An 18,693-nucleotide genomic window follows, 5' to 3' on the forward strand; every position below is an offset into this window, starting at 1 on the left:
TCTAGGACAGCTGAAGCTGGGGGCTGGGACAAGGGCTGGAAGGATCTTACAGGTGGCGTGCAAAAGCCCAGAGGTCAGAGAAAGCCTGATGGAGTGTGTTTGGGGACCGTACAAGGCTACATACAACAAAACTCCATGGTTTAAAATAAGGTATGTGATATAAGTTCAGTTGTTCATTGTAGTACTTCTCAAACTTTAACAAGCATAGAAATCATCTGAGGATCTCATAGAAACACAGATTCTGATTTGGTAGGTAGGAGCAGGGAACTGAGGTTCTGCATTTCTATAAGATCAGCGATGCTGATGTTGCTGGTCTGCAGAGTGCACCTCACCTTAGCAAGGTTCTACTGCCCCAGCTTTCCCTGAGGGTACATGTCAGTGGATGGGAACTGCAGAAGGATGTATCTACGCATTAGTCCCAGGGCTGACATAAGGGCACCTCGTTGGGGTGAACTGCGGATGCCCATTGCTGTGTGGGCATGTTTTCATGGTAGGGAGGAAAGACGCAGCCTCGCCCAACCTCCTAGCCTGCTCTTCTGATTATTATCCATCAAGGTCGTACTGCTTTTAGCTCAGCAGTAACTCCCCCCTTTCCCTCCCCGTCCCTCCCACACCAATCTAGCTGAGTGCCTCCCCTGGTCAGTCCAGCCGACCAGCTCATTAAGTGACCGCCGGAGAGCTCCGTAACGCGCCAGCCAGCCAGTGAGGCGCTGGGCTAGGCGGGGGCTCTCCTGGGACCCGTCTCCCTCTTCCCACCTTCCCCCGCTGACCGCGGCGGTGCCTGCGGCAGAGCCTCCCTCTGCAGCAGCCCCTTGCACTTGGCTCGCACTTCTGGGCGCTGTCCATGGTTGCAGCAGTTTTCGGCGCGCCACGTCAGGAGGCCGCAGCAGGGCCCTGCGATTGGCGGAGGAGCCCCTCGCCATACCCCTGCACCTCCGCCCACGCGCCCCGGCCCCGGAGGCGCGTGCCAGAGAGCGTGCCTGGCGCGCCCCGGGGCTCCCGGGCGCCACACCCACTTTCCTTATTAGGGCAGAGTCGAGTGCCCAGAGCCGGCGGCCGGGCGAGGGGTGGGGCCGGGAGCCCGGGGGCCAGACGGCCGAGGGCGCAAGCACAGCCTCAGCCGCAGCCGCCTCCGAGCGGCAGGAGGGAGCAGTTGGTCGCTGCGCCCCGGCGGGCCACTTTCCCGGGACCCCGCTCCTCTTACTTGTGCCGAGATTTTCCACTGCGCCCCTCCTAGTACCCAGGTTCCAAACCCCTAGCCACGACATGGAAGAATTTTTGCAACGCGCCAGATCTAAACTGGTAAGTTGAGTGAGCAAGGCTGTGTGTGCGCGCGCGCGTATGCTGATGGAAAGGTGGAGAGGAAAAGGTGTTGCAGCACAGGAGGAAGAAACAACTTTGCCACGGAGTTGTCAGGGTGTGCGGGCTGTCTCTTGGAAGAAATCTCTGGAACTCTGGCTCTTAAAGCTGGCAATCTGTCTCCAGAATCCTCCCCCGCAACCAGACGAGATGCAGAGCTGAAGGAGGTTGTGGCCTGGCTGAAGCTGGGTCGCTTCTGTCCAGCTTCGGCCCCTAAATCGGCAGTTTGCTCCTGAAAGCTAAGGGAAAAATGGGTGTGGTCTTCCTTGAGATAAAGAGCCCAGCCTTCTGCAGATGCGTTGCGTGTAAGTGTAAAAGAAAAAAAAAAAAAAGACTCTTAGGACTGTACTTCAGCTGGAGGTGACAAAAGTGAGGAAGTCAGAGTGCTGGGTAGGAAGGACATGTGTGGTACTGGAGAATCCACAGGATAGAGCTTGCTCCACTGCAGGAGTTAGGGACATTCTAGTGTGTCTTGTGTCTCGCTAATTCCTGTTCACATCTGTAAACTCTGGCAGAGGCAGAAGGGGAAACTCTAACTGTTGGTGTTCTGGGGTTTACCAGACCATTATTCTCCCGGGAGCAGACCTGTGTGTTAGCCCATGTTTACCGTATCACTGTCCAAACAGTGAATGGGCAACTCCACTGTGTATGTTAACAGCTGCTACACATTCTGGAACAACAGACTCTAGCAGTTTCTTAATTCCAAACTGTTTTGGCTCTCCAGCACAGCAGTAATAAATATAATGGAAATGTTTCTGTTTTGGCAGAAAAAAAAAGAAAAGCCTGTACTCATTTAGAAGCAATATCTTTAATGAACTGTAAAAGCACTTTTTACAGGCCTGGCATGGAAAGAAATGCATAATTTATGATGCCTTTAACCTTTAAGCCTTCATAGAAGCCAAAATATAAAGTCTGCATTAAGGTAATGTTTTAATCCCAAGGCAGGATATTTGCAGGTTATTACTGTAACTCATTTACCCTCACACAACAAAGGGAGTACAGGAAGGGCGGGCCCAAAGTTGCCTGAACCACCATTCAGAGTGCAGACAGAAGTGTGATCCTTACAATGGTCTAACTGTAAGTATCTTGAAAAAGACCATTAAAGTTGATAAGTGCTTATATAAGAACTTTCTACCTGAAAGCTCCCAGAGAGTTGAACGTTTGTGGAGATTTCAGAGTTGAGGAAGTTTGTGATCATTTCTGTGTTGTTTATTGACCCTTTTCTTTACTAGAGCACATGGATGAAAATACTAATTTCAGAAACTCAACTACGTATTTGGCATTTCTGATAGTATACATGTTCTGTTCTTTACCTAGTAATGAAGGAGAAATGTTCAAAAATGAAAGACAGTTTTGGCAACTGTGTGTGTATGTGTATGAAAATGGTAATCAATGACAAATGCAGAGTTCTGGGCTGTATTTGTTTTTCACTCCCATAAGATTTCTTTATCAGTATTTCCGCAATAAACATTTAGACTGTGGGGTCTGATATGAGCAAGAGGTTTCTCTCAATTCTGAGGAGCAGTTGCTGGAATGGAAATTTCCCTATTTCCGAGTAATCAGTTGAAAGTAATCTGTAATTTATTTACCGAGTCCCTTCATTAGATGAGCAATTGCTCTACATCATTAGAAAAAAGGACAGGAAAGATAAGCGGTTGTTTGAAATATTGTTACCAGTTTCATGTCTTAGCCAGAACAGTTACTGCTTATTTTATTTTTTCTTGGAATAAGCTTCTTACTAGAAATCATGATTAACCTTTCACATCCAGCCACAGCAAAGGTGTTTTGGTCACTTTTAGTGTCATATTTCTCCTGATAAGTTACATTTTCTAGGTAATAAGATTTTTACTTAATATATAACACTCAAATATAGTAGTAGATAACATTCTCATTTAGAGGATAGATAACCTTTTTCTTGGAGAAAAAAAATTAAGTCAATGTCATTCACTTGTGGGAAATTTATTTATAATAAAATGGTAAGATTTGGCCAGGTGTGGTGGCTCACACCTGTAATCCCAGCACTTTTTCACACCTCTGTAATCCGAGGTGGGTGGATCACCTGAGGTAAGGAGTTCGAGACCAGCCTGGCCAACATGGCGAAACTTCGTCTCTACTAAAAATACAAATAATAGCTGGGCATGGTGGCGCGTGCCTGTAATCCCAGCTACTAGGGGGGCAGAGGCAGGAGAATTGCTTGAACCTTGGGAGGCAGAGGTTGCAGTGAGCCAAGATTATACCACTTCATTCCAGCCTGGGCAGCAGAGCGAGACTCGGTCTCAAAAATAAAATAAAATAAAATAAAATAAAATAAAATAAAATAAAATAAAATAGTAAGATTTTAAAAAATTCAGCCAATCCTTTGGAAAACATTTTCAGGTGAAGAAATTTACCATGCTGATTTTTTACTTATGCCTTATTAGACCAGAATTAGAATTTAGGAGCTATGTTTTAAATGTTTTTCTTTAGAAGTTTAGCTATATGATACCTAAAAAAAAAAAGCCTCATTGCTAGGTTTTTTTTTCCTATTTGACTTAATTGCTTTGATATTCTGTAGGCATTATATGTATTTTTTAATGGTTTGAAATAGTTAATGACTCTTCCAAAGTCCTAACATAACCTCATCATCACTGGGGCTAGCTAATTCCAATAGGCAACAAGAACTTTAAATTGCAAAATGGAATTGCTATTAGCCGTGGATACAATCTCCAATAATCAAAATGTTGGAAAAATTGTGTGTCTTTTTTTCTGACTTGAAACATTTATTATTCATCTGTCATTGTAAGGAGAGAGGAAGCTCTGTTATTCTAGGCCAGACCCTTGGTTGAACGGAAGTCTTTGAAGGAAAAGGATATTTTGAATTTTGATCAGGTAGTTTGGAGCTGATTTCCATTGATTGGGAGCTCACTCTCAATTCTATTTTTCATCCCGGTCTAGTCCTGCTAGTCTTTAAACTGAGACAGATTCACTGACATAATCCCGTCCTCGTTTTCCCTAAATCTCCCTTTCTAATACCTTTCCTTCGCTCCTGAGAATACTCAGTATTTATCAGAAATGGCAAAAGTAAACTCCAGGTGTGACCTCATAGAGATCCCTCCTCCTGGGGCTCAAATGCTTCTCATGTGGGCCTGACTTCTGCCTGATTAGGACAGGCTGGGGGCTGGAGCATATTTGTGAAAAACTTGGTTGGAGGTGGGGCACAGCTAGGGAGGTAGTTACTTCTTCCAAGCAGTCTCCGGAAATGCTCACTTCTAGATAAACAAGGAATGACACATATGGAATTGACACGAGGATTGTTAAAACATTAATGACAGTAGGATAAGCAATCTGAGAGCAAGCCCCCCAAGCTTGCGATGGTAATTAAAGAGTGGTGCTACCTGCTTGAAATCACTTCCTTGATGTGAGAATTCAGCCATGTTTTTGGTTTGGATACTTACTTCTAGAACTAGAAATGAGAATGCAAACATATTTTCTTTTTTCTCCTGCCCATTCAGAGTTGCAGAAATCAAAGTTCCAGATCAGTCCTTAAGTTTTAGCCATGCTTTTTATTCTTAGTGACATCATTTCTGTGGCAAGAGAAGTTGAAGAAGTATAGGGAATGAGGGCTCCCTGCTCTCTGCTGTGATTTGGGAAATGTCCCTCAACTTCACAGTGACCAGCTCAGGAAAGTTTTCAGGACAAGGACAGTCTCATGGTAGTAAATGGTCCACATTCCCATGAAGTTTGGGCGGAAAATGAAGTACATGAGGAATCATCTGGGGATGGGTAGAGAGTTCTGTGGCTCTGGCTGGCAGGAAGCCAGGGTCACCACACTAGGCCCCTGCTGCCAAGCCTCCCTCGCTGCCCAGACACCCCCAGCTGATGCAAGTCAAGCAGCTGTTAATGGGTGGAGATCACTGCAGTCCACATGCCCTGTGATGTAGGTCATGAGCCAGCCTTGGGTTGGAGGGGAGGTGGGGATGTTGTCAGCTGTCACCAGCAGGATACAGGGCACATCGGTGTCCCAGGAATGCTGTTTTCAACAAGAAGGTGGAGAGAGTCACTACTGCAGTCCAGGGGATGCATCTGCTACTTCAGCAGTGACAGCTGCAGAGGAAGGGCTCATTTCTGCAGTAGGTAGTAGTTGATATGTGGACTTCTACAGAAGAAGTGGGTGACTTGAATGTTAGCTCATAGTCTGTGATATGTGGCATAGGAACAAGAAAACACATTCAAAACTCTAAATGAACGACTGCATTAGAGTGGTTATAGGAGATGGGGTTTTATAAAAGAAAGATAAAGACTGCAGCATGTCTGCAGAATAATCAACTTGATTGGAAATTGAAGGAATATATTCTTCCTGATTTCCTCTTGCATAGGAAGAAGGTTGTGCATGTCAATAAAAAGGATATTTAAAGTAAATGCTTCACTCCTTTTAAAGGGCTGCTGTGGCAAGGACTAGTAATGATGAAGAAGCTGGCAGAGCTGTTTCATTTCAAGAGCTGAGCTCATTCTGGTCAGAGACCATGGGATCAGCTTCTGCCCCATTGCAAACCAGGGCAGGTGCTCTTGAGACCATGCCTCTTGCCAAAGCATTTATGAGCAGGAAACTCAGGAATCCAAAGCGCTTCCATGAATGTGATACCCCTCGCTTAGGGGCTGATGAGGAATGAGCCCTTGATTGCTTTGGTCCTGGAGTTAGCTTCATTTCTCACTGCCAGATCATTCAGATGAACAGCTGTGAATTGTCCCAGTCCTGGGACCTTCAGAGAAGAACCACACTTTTTTAGTGTAAACAGATCTTCGAGTGGATCAATCTGTCTCACAGGAAGAGAGGTGCGCCCTGTGATTCAGACAGCACCTTGGGCCTTGGAGGACATAGGATCAGGTGAGCAAGGTCACCCTTTAGATAGTGGTTTGGGGACTATTTTGTCAACTAAGTAAACAGCTGATGGCTTTGGTATAACCTGTTCATTTCGATGTAACATTTATTTGGGCAGATATTAACATAATTGTGAGTTTGGTAAACTGGTCTGGGAAGCTCCTGTAAGCAATGGCTTGGTGATGGAGGTATTATTCCTCCAGGGAGGGTGTAGAGGGAACCTCCCCCTCCGTGAATGTTACCTGAGCAGTGAGAAAAATGAGGAAAGAATACTTGGGTCTGGATAAAGGCTGCAAAAGAGGAAAAAACATCAGGGGACGAGAGAGAGGACATGCAACGTTAGTTATTGATTTTTCTTGAACTTTGGGGATTATGGGAGAGTCCTGGAGTTTGAAGTCTTCTTTGAAAGGAAATTGGGGAGGGCTGATATATTCGGGAGGCAGCATTCCTATGCAGGGTGATATGAATAGTGCCCTCTGAGTTTGTGTAGTACACAACCTGCATGTAGTCATTCGTGGCTACCCTTTCAGGGGTCTTAAAGTAGCCCACTCACAATCTCTAGAATTGTCCCAGATCCATTTCTTTCTGAGCCCTGTGGCTTTGGACTTTGGTTTCCAGGGAAAATAAGTCTGTCTTCTTGGGAGCCCTTATGAGACTAATTGGGCTGTAGATCACCCTGGAAAATCAGACCCATGAAGTTTGGGTTAGAATAATCATGCTGATGAACACAGCCTTGGTTTCTTAATCTGAAAAATGGAATAATGATGCCTACTTTGCATATTTGTTGCAAAGCCAAAATGATGTACCCATCGCCCTTAGCACAGAGCTTGGAACAATGGTGGGGCTTTCCACTTGCCTCCAAGCCTGTCCTCTTCTGTACTTCCTCATCTTAGTGAATGGCATTGTTATTCATCAATTTCTCCAGCTGAAAACTTCCTTTTCCTTCATCACTTCCCTAACCCACCCTATCCTTAAGTCACCCAGATGACTACAATGGCTGGCAAAGTCCTTTCACCCTGCTTCCAGGGAGATCATTTTGAAAGCATCTTTCACACCTTTCCCATCTCTACAAAAAAAAAAAAAAAAAGGAAGAAGAAGAAGAAAAAAAAAAATAAACAACCTCCTCATCACTTTCCATTGTTCTTAGGAGAATGGACACACTTTTAGCATGACCTGATCTGCTATCCAGCTTCTTTCTGGCTTTTCCTCTTGCTCTCCTTGGCTTAAATAACTCCTGCCTCTTAGGTTAGATGAAGAGAAGACTTGTGAATGAGCCAACTCCCCTACTCCTTGAGTCTAAGTCAGGTTTTTTGGTAATTTTTTAGATCACTTATTTCCGCTTGTCATTATATCTCTATTGGGCATGTTTGTTTGATTAATGCCAGTTTGGTGAGAGTAGGAACCAGGGTCTGTGTCATTTTGCTCACCATTGTATCTCCAGGTTCTTGTGCAGTACCTGATGCTCAAAGAGTGTTTTTAGAATTAATAAACCCAAAAGGCAAGAGTCCTGCACAAAGCATGGCACATTGTAGTGGCTCGATAAAAATAAATAAACAGAGGGCCAGGTCTAGATTTTTGGAGGTCTGAATCTGAAGAAGGGCTTGTGCCAGGAGGCAGGAAGCCATATTGGTTTGCTAGAAGAAGGTGAAGGACAGTAAAGTCAAGGAGCACCATATTGTACTTCACAGACAGTAAGTACTTAATACAAAATGTTATGACAAAATAAAAATCTTTTTTTTTTTATGCATGACTGCATGGAATCTGTAAATATTGGTTGAGCTAAAGCATGAATGGAGAGAGGCAGAGGAGAGGAATGGGGCACTGAAAGCCTCTGCAAAACTGCACTGGGTAGATCAGCTGACAGTGGAACCATTGGAACCATAGGTTCTCCTTCATGTGGCTCAAAGACTAGAAGTGGACTCCCCCAAGGCCAACCACTGTATCAAGTCAGCCCAGCCTATTCTCTTGCTGCCCCTTGACCAGTGCTAATATCATGAGAGAGACTGGCAGGGAAGCTGTTCAGAGTCCTTGAGAGAAAAGATTAGGCATTCCAGATTGCCTGTCCAGCCCTGGCACTGCAGACCTCATGTGTAGGGTAAACCCATGCATGATCCTGAGTCAGACCTCTCATCCAGCCAGTGGGACTGTTTGTGGTCAAGCATGATCACGGTCTTCCACTTTATCCAACTCTCCTGGGTGTGACCAGACTCTCCCAGGTATTTGTTTTAGCCTGTAATGCCAGAGTCTTTTTGAACTGATGATGTTTAGGAAAATTGCATATCTTTGGCTCCCTGCATTTGATATTTCTTGCTTTGGCTTCCAGGAAGCTTAAAGCTATGTTGGTGCTTCATTTTCTTAGCCTAGGATGTCTGAACTAAGGTTTTTTTGTTTTTTTTTTTTAATTTTTATTACTTAGTTTTAATCTCATTATAGTTTTAATTTTTTTTACTTTAATGTGTATGCACTTTTATTATAAGTGGGTTATCCTTTTGGTTACTGGTGAGAATAAATAAATACGTCTTATAATAATATATATGATCTTGAGTATATTTTGGCAACCAGTCTGGCCTAGTTCAGGGTTCATCTACTCAAATTTGAGAATTAGCTTTTTTTAGTAATAGAGAATATCGTGTGGGACTTCAGAATAAGTAGCTGAAAGGAAATATCAGCACAGTCCAAAGATTGTCTGTGTTCTCATCCTCGATGATTGCTGACCTCCCTGGGAGCAGCAATAGCCACACATTCTTACATCTGAACCCATAAACTGGGAACTGTGAGGCAGCCCCTGGCAGAGGCTGCCTGCCCTAAATCAGATCCTGGGAGGTTTTCCTAGAGTATGAGTTGTGGATTTAGGAGACCCTTAGAAAGACTTTTGTCCGCCTTCCCACTTCTTGCCCCCTAAAGGCATTACAGTGGGGTGGCTAATCATGTGGAACCAGTGCTTAATTTCAAATCCTAACCCCGCCACTTTTACTTGCTAGTCGCACAGTCTTAGTTTCCTAGCCTCCCCGAGTCTCAGGTTCGTTATCTGGAAATGAGAACAGTAGTAGCACTGGCCTCCCAGGGCTGCTGCGTGTGTGTAAGCCCTGAGATGAGGACATGATCTCCATCCACAGTAATAAAAACACCCAAAGGCCAGCAGCGGACAAGAGCCAGGATGTCCTATTTACATTTCACAGAAACAGGAACAATTCTTAGCTCTCTTGCAATTCAGTTAGAATTTGTGGAATATCTGTCTTAGCTCTACGAGATATTTTTAAAATTTCATTTCACTCCCACAATGATCTTGTAAGGTAGGTACTAATCTCCTTTTGCAGTTGCCGAAACTGAGGTTCAGTGAGGTTAAGAGGTTTGCCCAGGCTGGGCGTGGTGGCTCACACCTGTAATCCCACCACTTTGGGAGGCCAAGGCGAGTGGATTGCCTGAGGTCAGGAGTTTGAGACCAGTCTAGCCAACATGGTGAAACCCCGTCTCTACCGAAAATATAAAAAATTAGCCTGGTGTGGTGTCAGGCGCCTGTAATCCCAGCTACTGGGGAGGCTGAGGCAGGGCAATTGCTTGAACCAGGGAGGTAGAGCTTGCAGTGAGCTGAGATCGCTCCACTGCACTCTAGCCTGGGCAACAGAGCACGACTCCATCTCAAAAAAAACAAAAAACAAAAAAACCCAGAAGTTTGCCCAAGGTTGCACAGCCATAAAGAGTAGAGCTGGAGTTTGCTTCCAGATCACCTGACTTCAATTCTAGGACCTTCTTCCTCATACCATAGGCACCTCTTCCTGCAAGATCTCCTGGAACATTTCATTCTCCTTAAATTAAAAGTGAACAGCTTGACAGGTTTATAGGAGGGCTGAGTGATAAATTAGTGAAATTGTACATACATTGTTCATGTTGACCCAAGGGGTTTCATTCTTCTGTGTTGCTTGTTTTATATTAAAATCCTTTGGACAGCAGAATATCAACCAATGTTATTGAAATCCTGCTCTGAGAAAAACATGGTGTTAGGCCATCTGTGATTTGATTGAGTAAGTTGTGAGATTGTTCTCACTGCATGCTCATTTGAAAGAAAATTAACGGATAAACGATTTGGAGAAGAGAGTGTGTGACTAGCTTTCAGAGTAATTAGAAATATTGTGGGCATTTGGTGAACTGTTAAGAACAAGAATGCATTTTTAAAAGAGTTTAAATGCCTCTTATTTACCACCAAGTTTATTAGCACAACTTTTGGTTTTGCATTTCTTCACTGTTGCCACTCTCTTGTTGGTGGCCTTAAATATCACTTTGATGGACGGAACGATGTCAGAGGGTCTAGGCAGGAGAAGATCCAGGGTTAGAACGCAGCTCTCGGTTGTGTCAAGTCCACTTTGGCTCTCCAGTCTGCTGGTTTAGCAGTGCCCCAGAAAACTGTGGATTATGCTGAAGATACACATAGAAGTGAAGGAAAAGGGGAAGAAAGGAAAGAAGGAAGGTGGAGGCAGAATTGGCAGGGAGATAGGAGAAAAGAAAGACATGAAAAGATTCAAGAAGGAAGCAAGTCTGAATATCCTTCCACAATTCAGGACAGGATGCGTTATAAGTGCAACAGTTCTTATGTCCATGGTCACTTCCCTGGCACGTCAGCCAACCCAAAGTCACCCCAAAACTGGGACTTGGGCAAAGGCAACTAAAATTGATTATTGAAAACCTATCATCAGTTAGTTCTTTTCTCACAGGAAAATTCCCTAAGTGCGATCTCTGAGGGTGTTTGTGAGATGATACTTGTAAATCATTCACAGAAATGCTGGGAGTGCAGCAAAACACATGAATGCTAGCTACTGTCATTGAGGTTATTATTTAATATGCACTTTGACACAGTGTTCACCAACCTGGTTTTCTCAGAAGGAGATGATGGAAAGGGAGGTGGCTGCCAGAGGCTGTAATAGATGATGACTTACAATGGGGAAACTGCACAAACAAAACCAAAATCAAACAGGACCTATAAGAAGCAGATCCGATGCCGGGCACAGTGGTTCACGCCTGTAATCCCAGCACTTTGGGAGGCAGAGGTGGGTGGATCACAAGGTCAGGAGTTCAAGATCAGCATAACCAACATGGTGAAACCCTGTCTCTACTGAAAAACACAAAAATTACCCGGTGTGGTGGTGCACACCTGTAGTCCCAGCTACTCAGGAGGCTGAGGCAGGAGAATCTCTTGAACCCAGGAGGCAGAGATTGCAGTGAGCCGAGATTGTGCCACTGCACTCCAGCCTGGGCTACAGAGCGAGACTCCATCTCAAACAAAAAAAAAAAAAGAAGAAGAAGCAGACCCAGGCCCCCAGTAGGTGTCATTCCATTTGGTGTCAGGTAAATAATCCTAAATACCTGCGCAGCTCCTGGCAGACATAACATCATTGACATAAAGTACATATCTGATGCTCATAGTAATGACCTTAAAGAATCAAGGGGAAAAGATCATTTAAACTTGGTGTCCTGTTTAAGAAGAAAGGTGTGGTGCATAAGCGATTTCAGAAAAATCTCCCACTCACATAATTAGCATAGAAAACAACAGAAAAGAAGCTGTGGCTTGCAGGGTAGGCTTTGGTTGTCTGAGAAGCCTCTTGCATAGGAGACCTTGTTCTTGAATGAAGCCAGATACGTGAAACGTCATGGTTTATAACAAGTGATCATGAGTCAGGATGGAAGGTGATGGTGCAGAAATGTGAGTCTGATGTGGGAAGGCATAAATAGGCCTCAGCACGTACAAGATGTGAGCAGCCTGGCTCCCCACTTCCATGCTCAGTGGAGAACTAAATCTGGTTCTTGACTCCAGAGGAGGCACAGCAATGACCACAGAGGTATAAAATAAGGTCTCTGAGAAAAGCCCATGAGGGACCAGAAGACTGCTGATGGCCTTGCAGTTCTTTGAAAGGTTCTTATGGAAGAGTTTCCACCCATGGAAATTATTTCTTCCCCTCAGTTGAAAAAATAGGACTTTTAGGACGAGTGACTTTTTTTTCTCTCTTAAGGAAGCCCATTCATTCATTAAGGTCCTTTTTGTTGTTGTTGTTGTTGTTGAGGTGGAGTCTTGCTCTGTTGTTAGGCTGGAGTGCAGGGGTGCACGATCTGTGCTCACTGCTGTAACCTCCACCTCCCTGGTTCAAACGATTCTCCTGCCTCAACCTCCAGAGTAGCTGGGATTACAGGCATGCGCCATCACACCCAGCTAATTCGTGTGTGTGTGTGTGTCTTTAGTAGAGACGGAGTTTCACCATGTTGGCCAGGCTCATCTCGAACTCCTGACCTCAGGTGATCCACCCACCTCAGCCTCCCAAAGTGCTGGGATTACTAGCGTGAGCCACCGTACCTGGCTGGTCATTTTTTTTTTCTTTTTTTTTTCCTGCAGAAAATTAATGAAAGGGTGCAAAAAGAGAAATGTGCGTGTTGGCTTCCTCCTCTCCAGCAAGAGCAGAGGCAGAAGCTCATCCTGGAGGTAGCAGCATTTTGATCCTCTCTGCATTCCTCAGACACATTTTCTGTAGTGGTCAGTGGTGCTGGCCAGACCAGCACAAGTGGCTCTGAGAAGATAGAAATGCCACAGCATGTGGACAGATCAGCTGCTCCCTGCCACGGGTATGCCTGAGAGGACAGGACACGTGCCTGGCAGTTTCCTGAGAAGGCAGTGTCCCTGGGCCTCTCCCCAGGGAGACAGGAAGGGGTGAATCCCTTTCTGTCCCCCATTCTTGATGCTTTACAGTTAAATATTTCCCTTGGCCCTTAGCAAGCTGGTTTGGTTTTCATGCAACACCTCCTGGTCAAACTATGGGGTATGATTCTCTCATCCTTCATTGGCTACAATATAGAGAGACTTCCGGAGCTACTTCCTTTTAGAGGACTGGGTTCTTGCAAGGAAAGGCGGGCAGTCTTCTAACCGATTCTTGTGGATTAATTTACAACTTTGATTCAGATTTTGTTCTGTCTTTTCAGTGTTTACCAAGATCATTGAGAGAACTTGTTTTTTCTCTTTAAATGGTGGGCAAATTGCAAGCTTAGTCTTAGAAAATGTATATAGGACACAGAAAAAGATAAACAAGAGGGAGACCTTTCATTCCCTAGGTGAATCTTTCTTCTATTATTTAATTATGAATCTGCTCTGCAAGACCCTGAAATAAAGCCATCCATGAAGCAAAGCAATTGTCATGGCCCTGTGACTAATCATGTGCTTCCACTTGGCTGATACCCTTGGACTGTGGCCCGAAGTGTCATTACTCTTGGCTCTAGTTTCCAGAAAACCCAGACATAAACTCACTGTGGTGGATGCAGATCAAAATGCCATCCCAGAGCTGGCTTTTAAAATGTTTTGAAAAATTCATTATCTCTCTAAGCCATTAGATCACTTTGAGCCTTATGGGGAACAAATGTATTTCTCATTTCTATGGAATTATTTCATGCCAGAATAGCCTCCTGACCAAGCACAACATCTCTGTACAAATCAATTCATACACAAAGGGTTTCATAGGCTGGCATTTACGTAGACGGCTCTGATGAAGCTCATAAACACTGAGCCACACTTGTTACAATTGGCCGCTTTGTTGGACTTCTTCTTTCAGCAGGATTTATATTCAGTCACCCTGATCACCATGTCACCCTGGGTACACCCTGACCCGTCACTTCAGGGAGTGCTGTGGACAACAGCCATCAGGGTTCCCTGTGTTTAAGTATAGCCTTCTATGGCCATCATCTTTTATTTATGATTTCTTGTGTAACTGTGAGTTTTTTTAACAATTATAGAATCACAGACCTTTACATTGGAAACTACTATAGAATCATAGGTTTTTTTTTGTTGTTGTTGTTTGTTTGTTTTCTTTTTAGAACCAGGGTCTTCCTCTGTTATGCAGGCTGGAGTGCAGTGGCAAGATCATGGCTCACTGTACCCTAGAACTTGTAGGCTCAAGCGATGCTCCCACCTCAACCTCCCAAGTAGCTACGACTACAGGCATGTGCCACCAAGCCTGGCTAGTGGTTTATTTTTTATTTTGTAGAGACGAGGACTCATTATGTTACCCAGGCTGGTCTCAAACTCTTGTCATGCTCCTTGTCATGAAGGATCTCAAGTGATCCTTCTGCCTAGGCCTCTCAAAATGTTGAAATTAGAGGCGTGAGCCACTGTGCCCAGCCTAATCACATATTTTTAACATTGAAACAGATGACTTTAGACATCTATTTCAGTCTCCTCATATTATATTTCAGGCTTAGTTTCTTTATAAAATAATAAGCAATAAGGCATATTTGGAAAATAGAGGAAAGCTGAAAAATTACCAATAAACAGAAAAAATTAAAACTAAAAATAAAATCACCCACTTTCATTGAAGCATGACTCTTGGTGATATTTTGGCTAGTAGTTTTCTTAGTCTTTCTTCCTTGTGCACAGGACTTAAGGTATTTGTATATCTTGCAACCCCGATTTTTATTTTACTTAACAATATTATTTTACGATGTTATTACATAGTAGTCAAAATCAATATCTTAAATAATAGAACACAGTTTAATAAAGAAGATCTACTGAGGTTAAACCTTTTCGTTGTCCCTCCTTTTTGCTATTGTTAATTACTATGACAAACATCTTTGCACATAGAAACATTTTATCCTGTTTAGAATTATGTTCTTAAAATGGCTTTCCAGTATGCAATGATTAGGGAAAAAGATACTAATATTCTTAAGCTTCTTGATACATCTTTTTAAATTGACTTCTGGGTGAACTCTTCCCAAATTTCAAGACTCAGAGAGGTTAGCTAGTCCCACAGTACCTTGTGACAGAGTCCGACATAGATTTGAGGTCTCTTGACCCCGAAGTCTACGCCCCTGATGAGTTAGAGAATTTGTGCGGTATGAGGGAGAGTGGTGTGCCGATTGTATACATCGTGGATCTGAGCACATAACCTGAAGCAGCCTGGCTGCTGAGTTGAGACAAGTGTTACAGAAACTGTGCCACACCAGTTACAACTCTGCTAATGAGACCAGTAGGTAGAATGTGGCTGACGGGGACGCTACTTTCTCTTTGTCTTTTCACTTCCTCTCTCAATTATTTCAAAAAGATTGAGCCTCATGGAACGGTAAAGCTGTTGCTGCTCTGCATGGTGTGGTCACTCGGAGCACACTGTTGCCCTTCATAACTGCTGTCACCTACTTGATCTCATTTGATTAACCTTAGAGAGGGTTCATGTTATTATATTTATGTCACAAATGAAAAGAACAAGGCGAGAGAGGTTAAGTCCAGCTTTGCCCAGAGACACACAGCCAGTAAGTGGCAGAGGTGGGCGTAGATTCTATGTCTTCTCATTCCTAGCATCTGTGAGAACAAAAATTGATCTGTGTTTTCCAGAGATGGTTTGAAGGTCTCACTGAGAGCATAGTGGTTTGGATTCATCTATATAAAACAAAATGTCCAAGTGAAAATACAGAGCACTTTTCTGAGCGGAGGCTATTCAACAGTGAAATCTATTCATGCTGAAGCCGTTTTTCTTTGACACAGGAAAACATACCCCTCAAGTTTTGGAGTTTTGTGTGATGGATTCTGATGTACAGTATGCAACTGTGAGATTAATGAATGTGTCACTGATGGAAACATGCTGAGCCCAACAGGCTCTGGAGACCAAGTGTCACCTGTAATGGGAAGAAGGCACCTGAGAGGCAGGGTCTCTGGAGGGCCTGTGGGCATCACCTGATATGCCTGTAATGGGACAACAGGTGACTGGATGTCACTTACAGTCGTTTCAGCTGAGAGTTCTCTGTAATGTGGGGAAAGAAGTTTAATTGCCTGTAACATCAACTCTTTCCCTGCTACAGAGCAGGTGTGATTCTGTCAAATTCTCTCTTCCAACTTCCCCATTCTCAGCTGTTTCTTCATTTGGATCATATTCATTAACTGTCCCAAAGCTTAAATGCATCCCACATTGATGCAATAGGGAGTAATTTTAGTTTAGTGCAGTTTAATATCCCTTAAGCTAAATTCTTCTCTTTCAAAACTCTAAGAAACACACAAATCTCCCTGCCAATCTTTTGTATCACCATAGCATGACAAAGGCCACATGATTCTATATCCAATATGCACAAAGATGAACAATGCATCAGATGCATTGGCCTCTGGATAGTCGTCCTGGGTTGCCTGTGTTTTCTAGTCTTTCTTAAGCGTTTGATTAATTCACACTGGTGAATAAAGAAAACTGCAAATATAATTGAAAGAAAATCTAGGCAGATGGAAGTCAAGGTTAGTTTGGATTTGTAATTCTGTATTGGTGAGAATTTTTGGTTGATACTTGCCCTGAAAACCTAATATGATTTTTTTTTTTTAGAGAAGTCTATTGTCTAATAGGATGATTTGTATACAGTATGATAATTCCTTTGCGGACCCCGTGTTGGGAGGCTTCAGTATATGCTGAGCGAAATAGGCTTGGGATATTTTCTAGTAAATGTTGTGTGGGAGTGGGATCACTGACTCTGAGACTGATCTGCATGGTTGTTAAATCATGCACACCTGCTAAATAATTAGCATGCTGTGGGGCAGGGGGTCCTGAAGGTAAATCCTTGTGTGCCCCAATTCCTAGCCGTCCAACTCCTTTCTGAATATACTTCTGCTTTATTTTAAAGACAGAGCAGAGAGCATTGAGGGCCAGGTAAGAGCAGTCCAATTAAGCTAGTGTCTCACCATGGCTAATATCCCATGCTGGGTCTCCTCTCCTGTCCCCATTTCCTCAAAATATCTTTACACCGCTTCTTATCCTTATCACTCCCGCTTCAGCACAGCCTGCTGTTGGTCAGCATGCCAGGGAGTTAACATCTATCAGCGCTTTCTCTGCAGCTACATATGTTATTTGACCTTCACCATCATCCTCTGAGACAGACATCATTATGCCCAGTTTGCAGAGGTGGAAACTGAGGCTCAAAGAGGTCAAGTAACTTGCTCTAGGGCAGACAACTAATGAATGTTGGAGTTAAATTTCTAGTATGCCATTCCTGAGAGTCTTAGCTTGTATTTCCACTTCAACAGACTGCAGGGATATAATACACTCACTTCAGGAAGAGCGGTCGTTCCAGCAGCTCTATTTAAACTTTCATGTGTATAGGAGTCACCTGGGAATCTGGCTGAAAGGCAGACTCTGATTCAGTACACTTTGGGGTAGGACCTGGGATTTTGCACTTCTAACAGGCTCTCAGGAGATGCCAATGCTGCTGTCCTGCAGAGCCCACAAATCTGAGTAGTGAGAGTCCAGAGCATTGATGAGACAGGAGGCAGGAGAGGTGCATTAGAATCTGAGGGGGCTGCACAGCTGGGAGGAAGTGCCCTGCAGTGGAAGTGGCGTGCTTCTCCCGAGGAGGTGTGGCCTCGCTGCAATCACACTGCGGTGAGAGGCCTGATGTGCTGCGTCTGTAGCTATCATATTTCAGGTAAGATCATTGGTTTGGGAGGAAAAAAGAATCTTTTTGGCCAGATGAGGTGGCTCACACCTGTAATCCCAACACTCTGGGAGGCTGAAGCGGGAAGATCACGGGAGCACAGGAGTTCAAGACCAGCCAGGGCAACATAGTGAGACCTCGTCTCTACTAAAAATCAAAAAGTAGCTGTGCTTGGTGGTGCGCACCTGTAGTCTCAGCTACTTAGGGCACCGAGGCAAGAGGATTGCTTGAGCCTGGGAGGTCGAGGTTGTAGTGAGCCAAGATCACACCACTGCACTCCAGCCTAAGCCCTGTCTCAGAAAAAAAAAGAAAAAAAATTTCTGTCACACCGCCATGCAGAGAGCCATGGGTTGTAATGACCCATAAAACAGGCCCTGCATGCAATACATATTTCTAATATGTATTAAAATTGCTTCATATCCCTTATGCTTTTCTCATACAAAACACAGGGCCTTGTGACTTCAGAGTACCTGGCAGCAAGGAGGGACCATAAATACATTAATACGACCGGGCGCAGTGGGCTCACGCCTGTAATCCCAGCACTTTGGGAGGCCGAGGTGGGTGGATCACCTGAGGTCAGGAGGTCAAGACCAGCCTGGCCAACATGATGAAACCCCGTCTCTACTAAAAATACAAAAATCAGCTGAGTGTGACACGTGCCTGTAATCTCACCTACTTGAGAGGCTGAGGCAGGAGAATCACTTGAACCTGGGAGGTGGAGGTTGCAGTGAGCAGAGATGTTGCCATTGCACTTCAGCCTGAGTGACAGAGCAAGACTCTGTCTCAAAGACAACAACAAAAAAACATTAACAGGCTGGAGGGAGAAGTAGAAGAGAGCTGAAGGAACTGGTGGTCTTTTAGGGAATGCAGGGCTCTTGACTGGGCTCTTTGAATGATCTCGGGAGGAGGAAAGCACACGACTCACCCTACAGAAAACTTAATGTTGGAATGAAACTTTTCCCTCTTTTAAGACAAAACCATTCACAGTTCCCCTCAACACCTTTTGGTCTCTTTCTCTCTTTATCTAAATAATAATAGTAATAATTATA

The 18,693-nt window shown here is 44.1% G+C and overlaps 1 protein-coding gene across 3 annotated transcripts in view; it reads left to right on the top strand.

The window, feature by feature from the left end:
- Positions 1–1,014: 1,014 nt before the first annotated feature.
- Positions 1,015–18,693, top strand: part of PRUNE2 (prune homolog 2 (Drosophila)) — a 302,133-nt gene continuing 284,454 nt past the window's right edge. For all 3 annotated transcript variants that reach the window (XM_011947005.1, XM_011947007.1, XM_011947006.1), the window contains exon 1: positions 1,015–1,302. In XM_011947005.1, coding sequence (XP_011802395.1) covers positions 1,267–1,302 — 36 coding nt within the window. In that variant the 5' untranslated portion in view covers positions 1,015–1,266. The remainder of the gene's footprint in view (positions 1,303–18,693) is intronic.

This window comes from Colobus angolensis, unplaced genomic scaffold (genome assembly GCF_000951035.1).
Source record: "Colobus angolensis palliatus isolate OR3802 unplaced genomic scaffold, Cang.pa_1.0 Scaffold257, whole genome shotgun sequence".
NCBI classification, from domain to species: Eukaryota; Metazoa; Chordata; class Mammalia; order Primates; family Cercopithecidae; genus Colobus; species Colobus angolensis.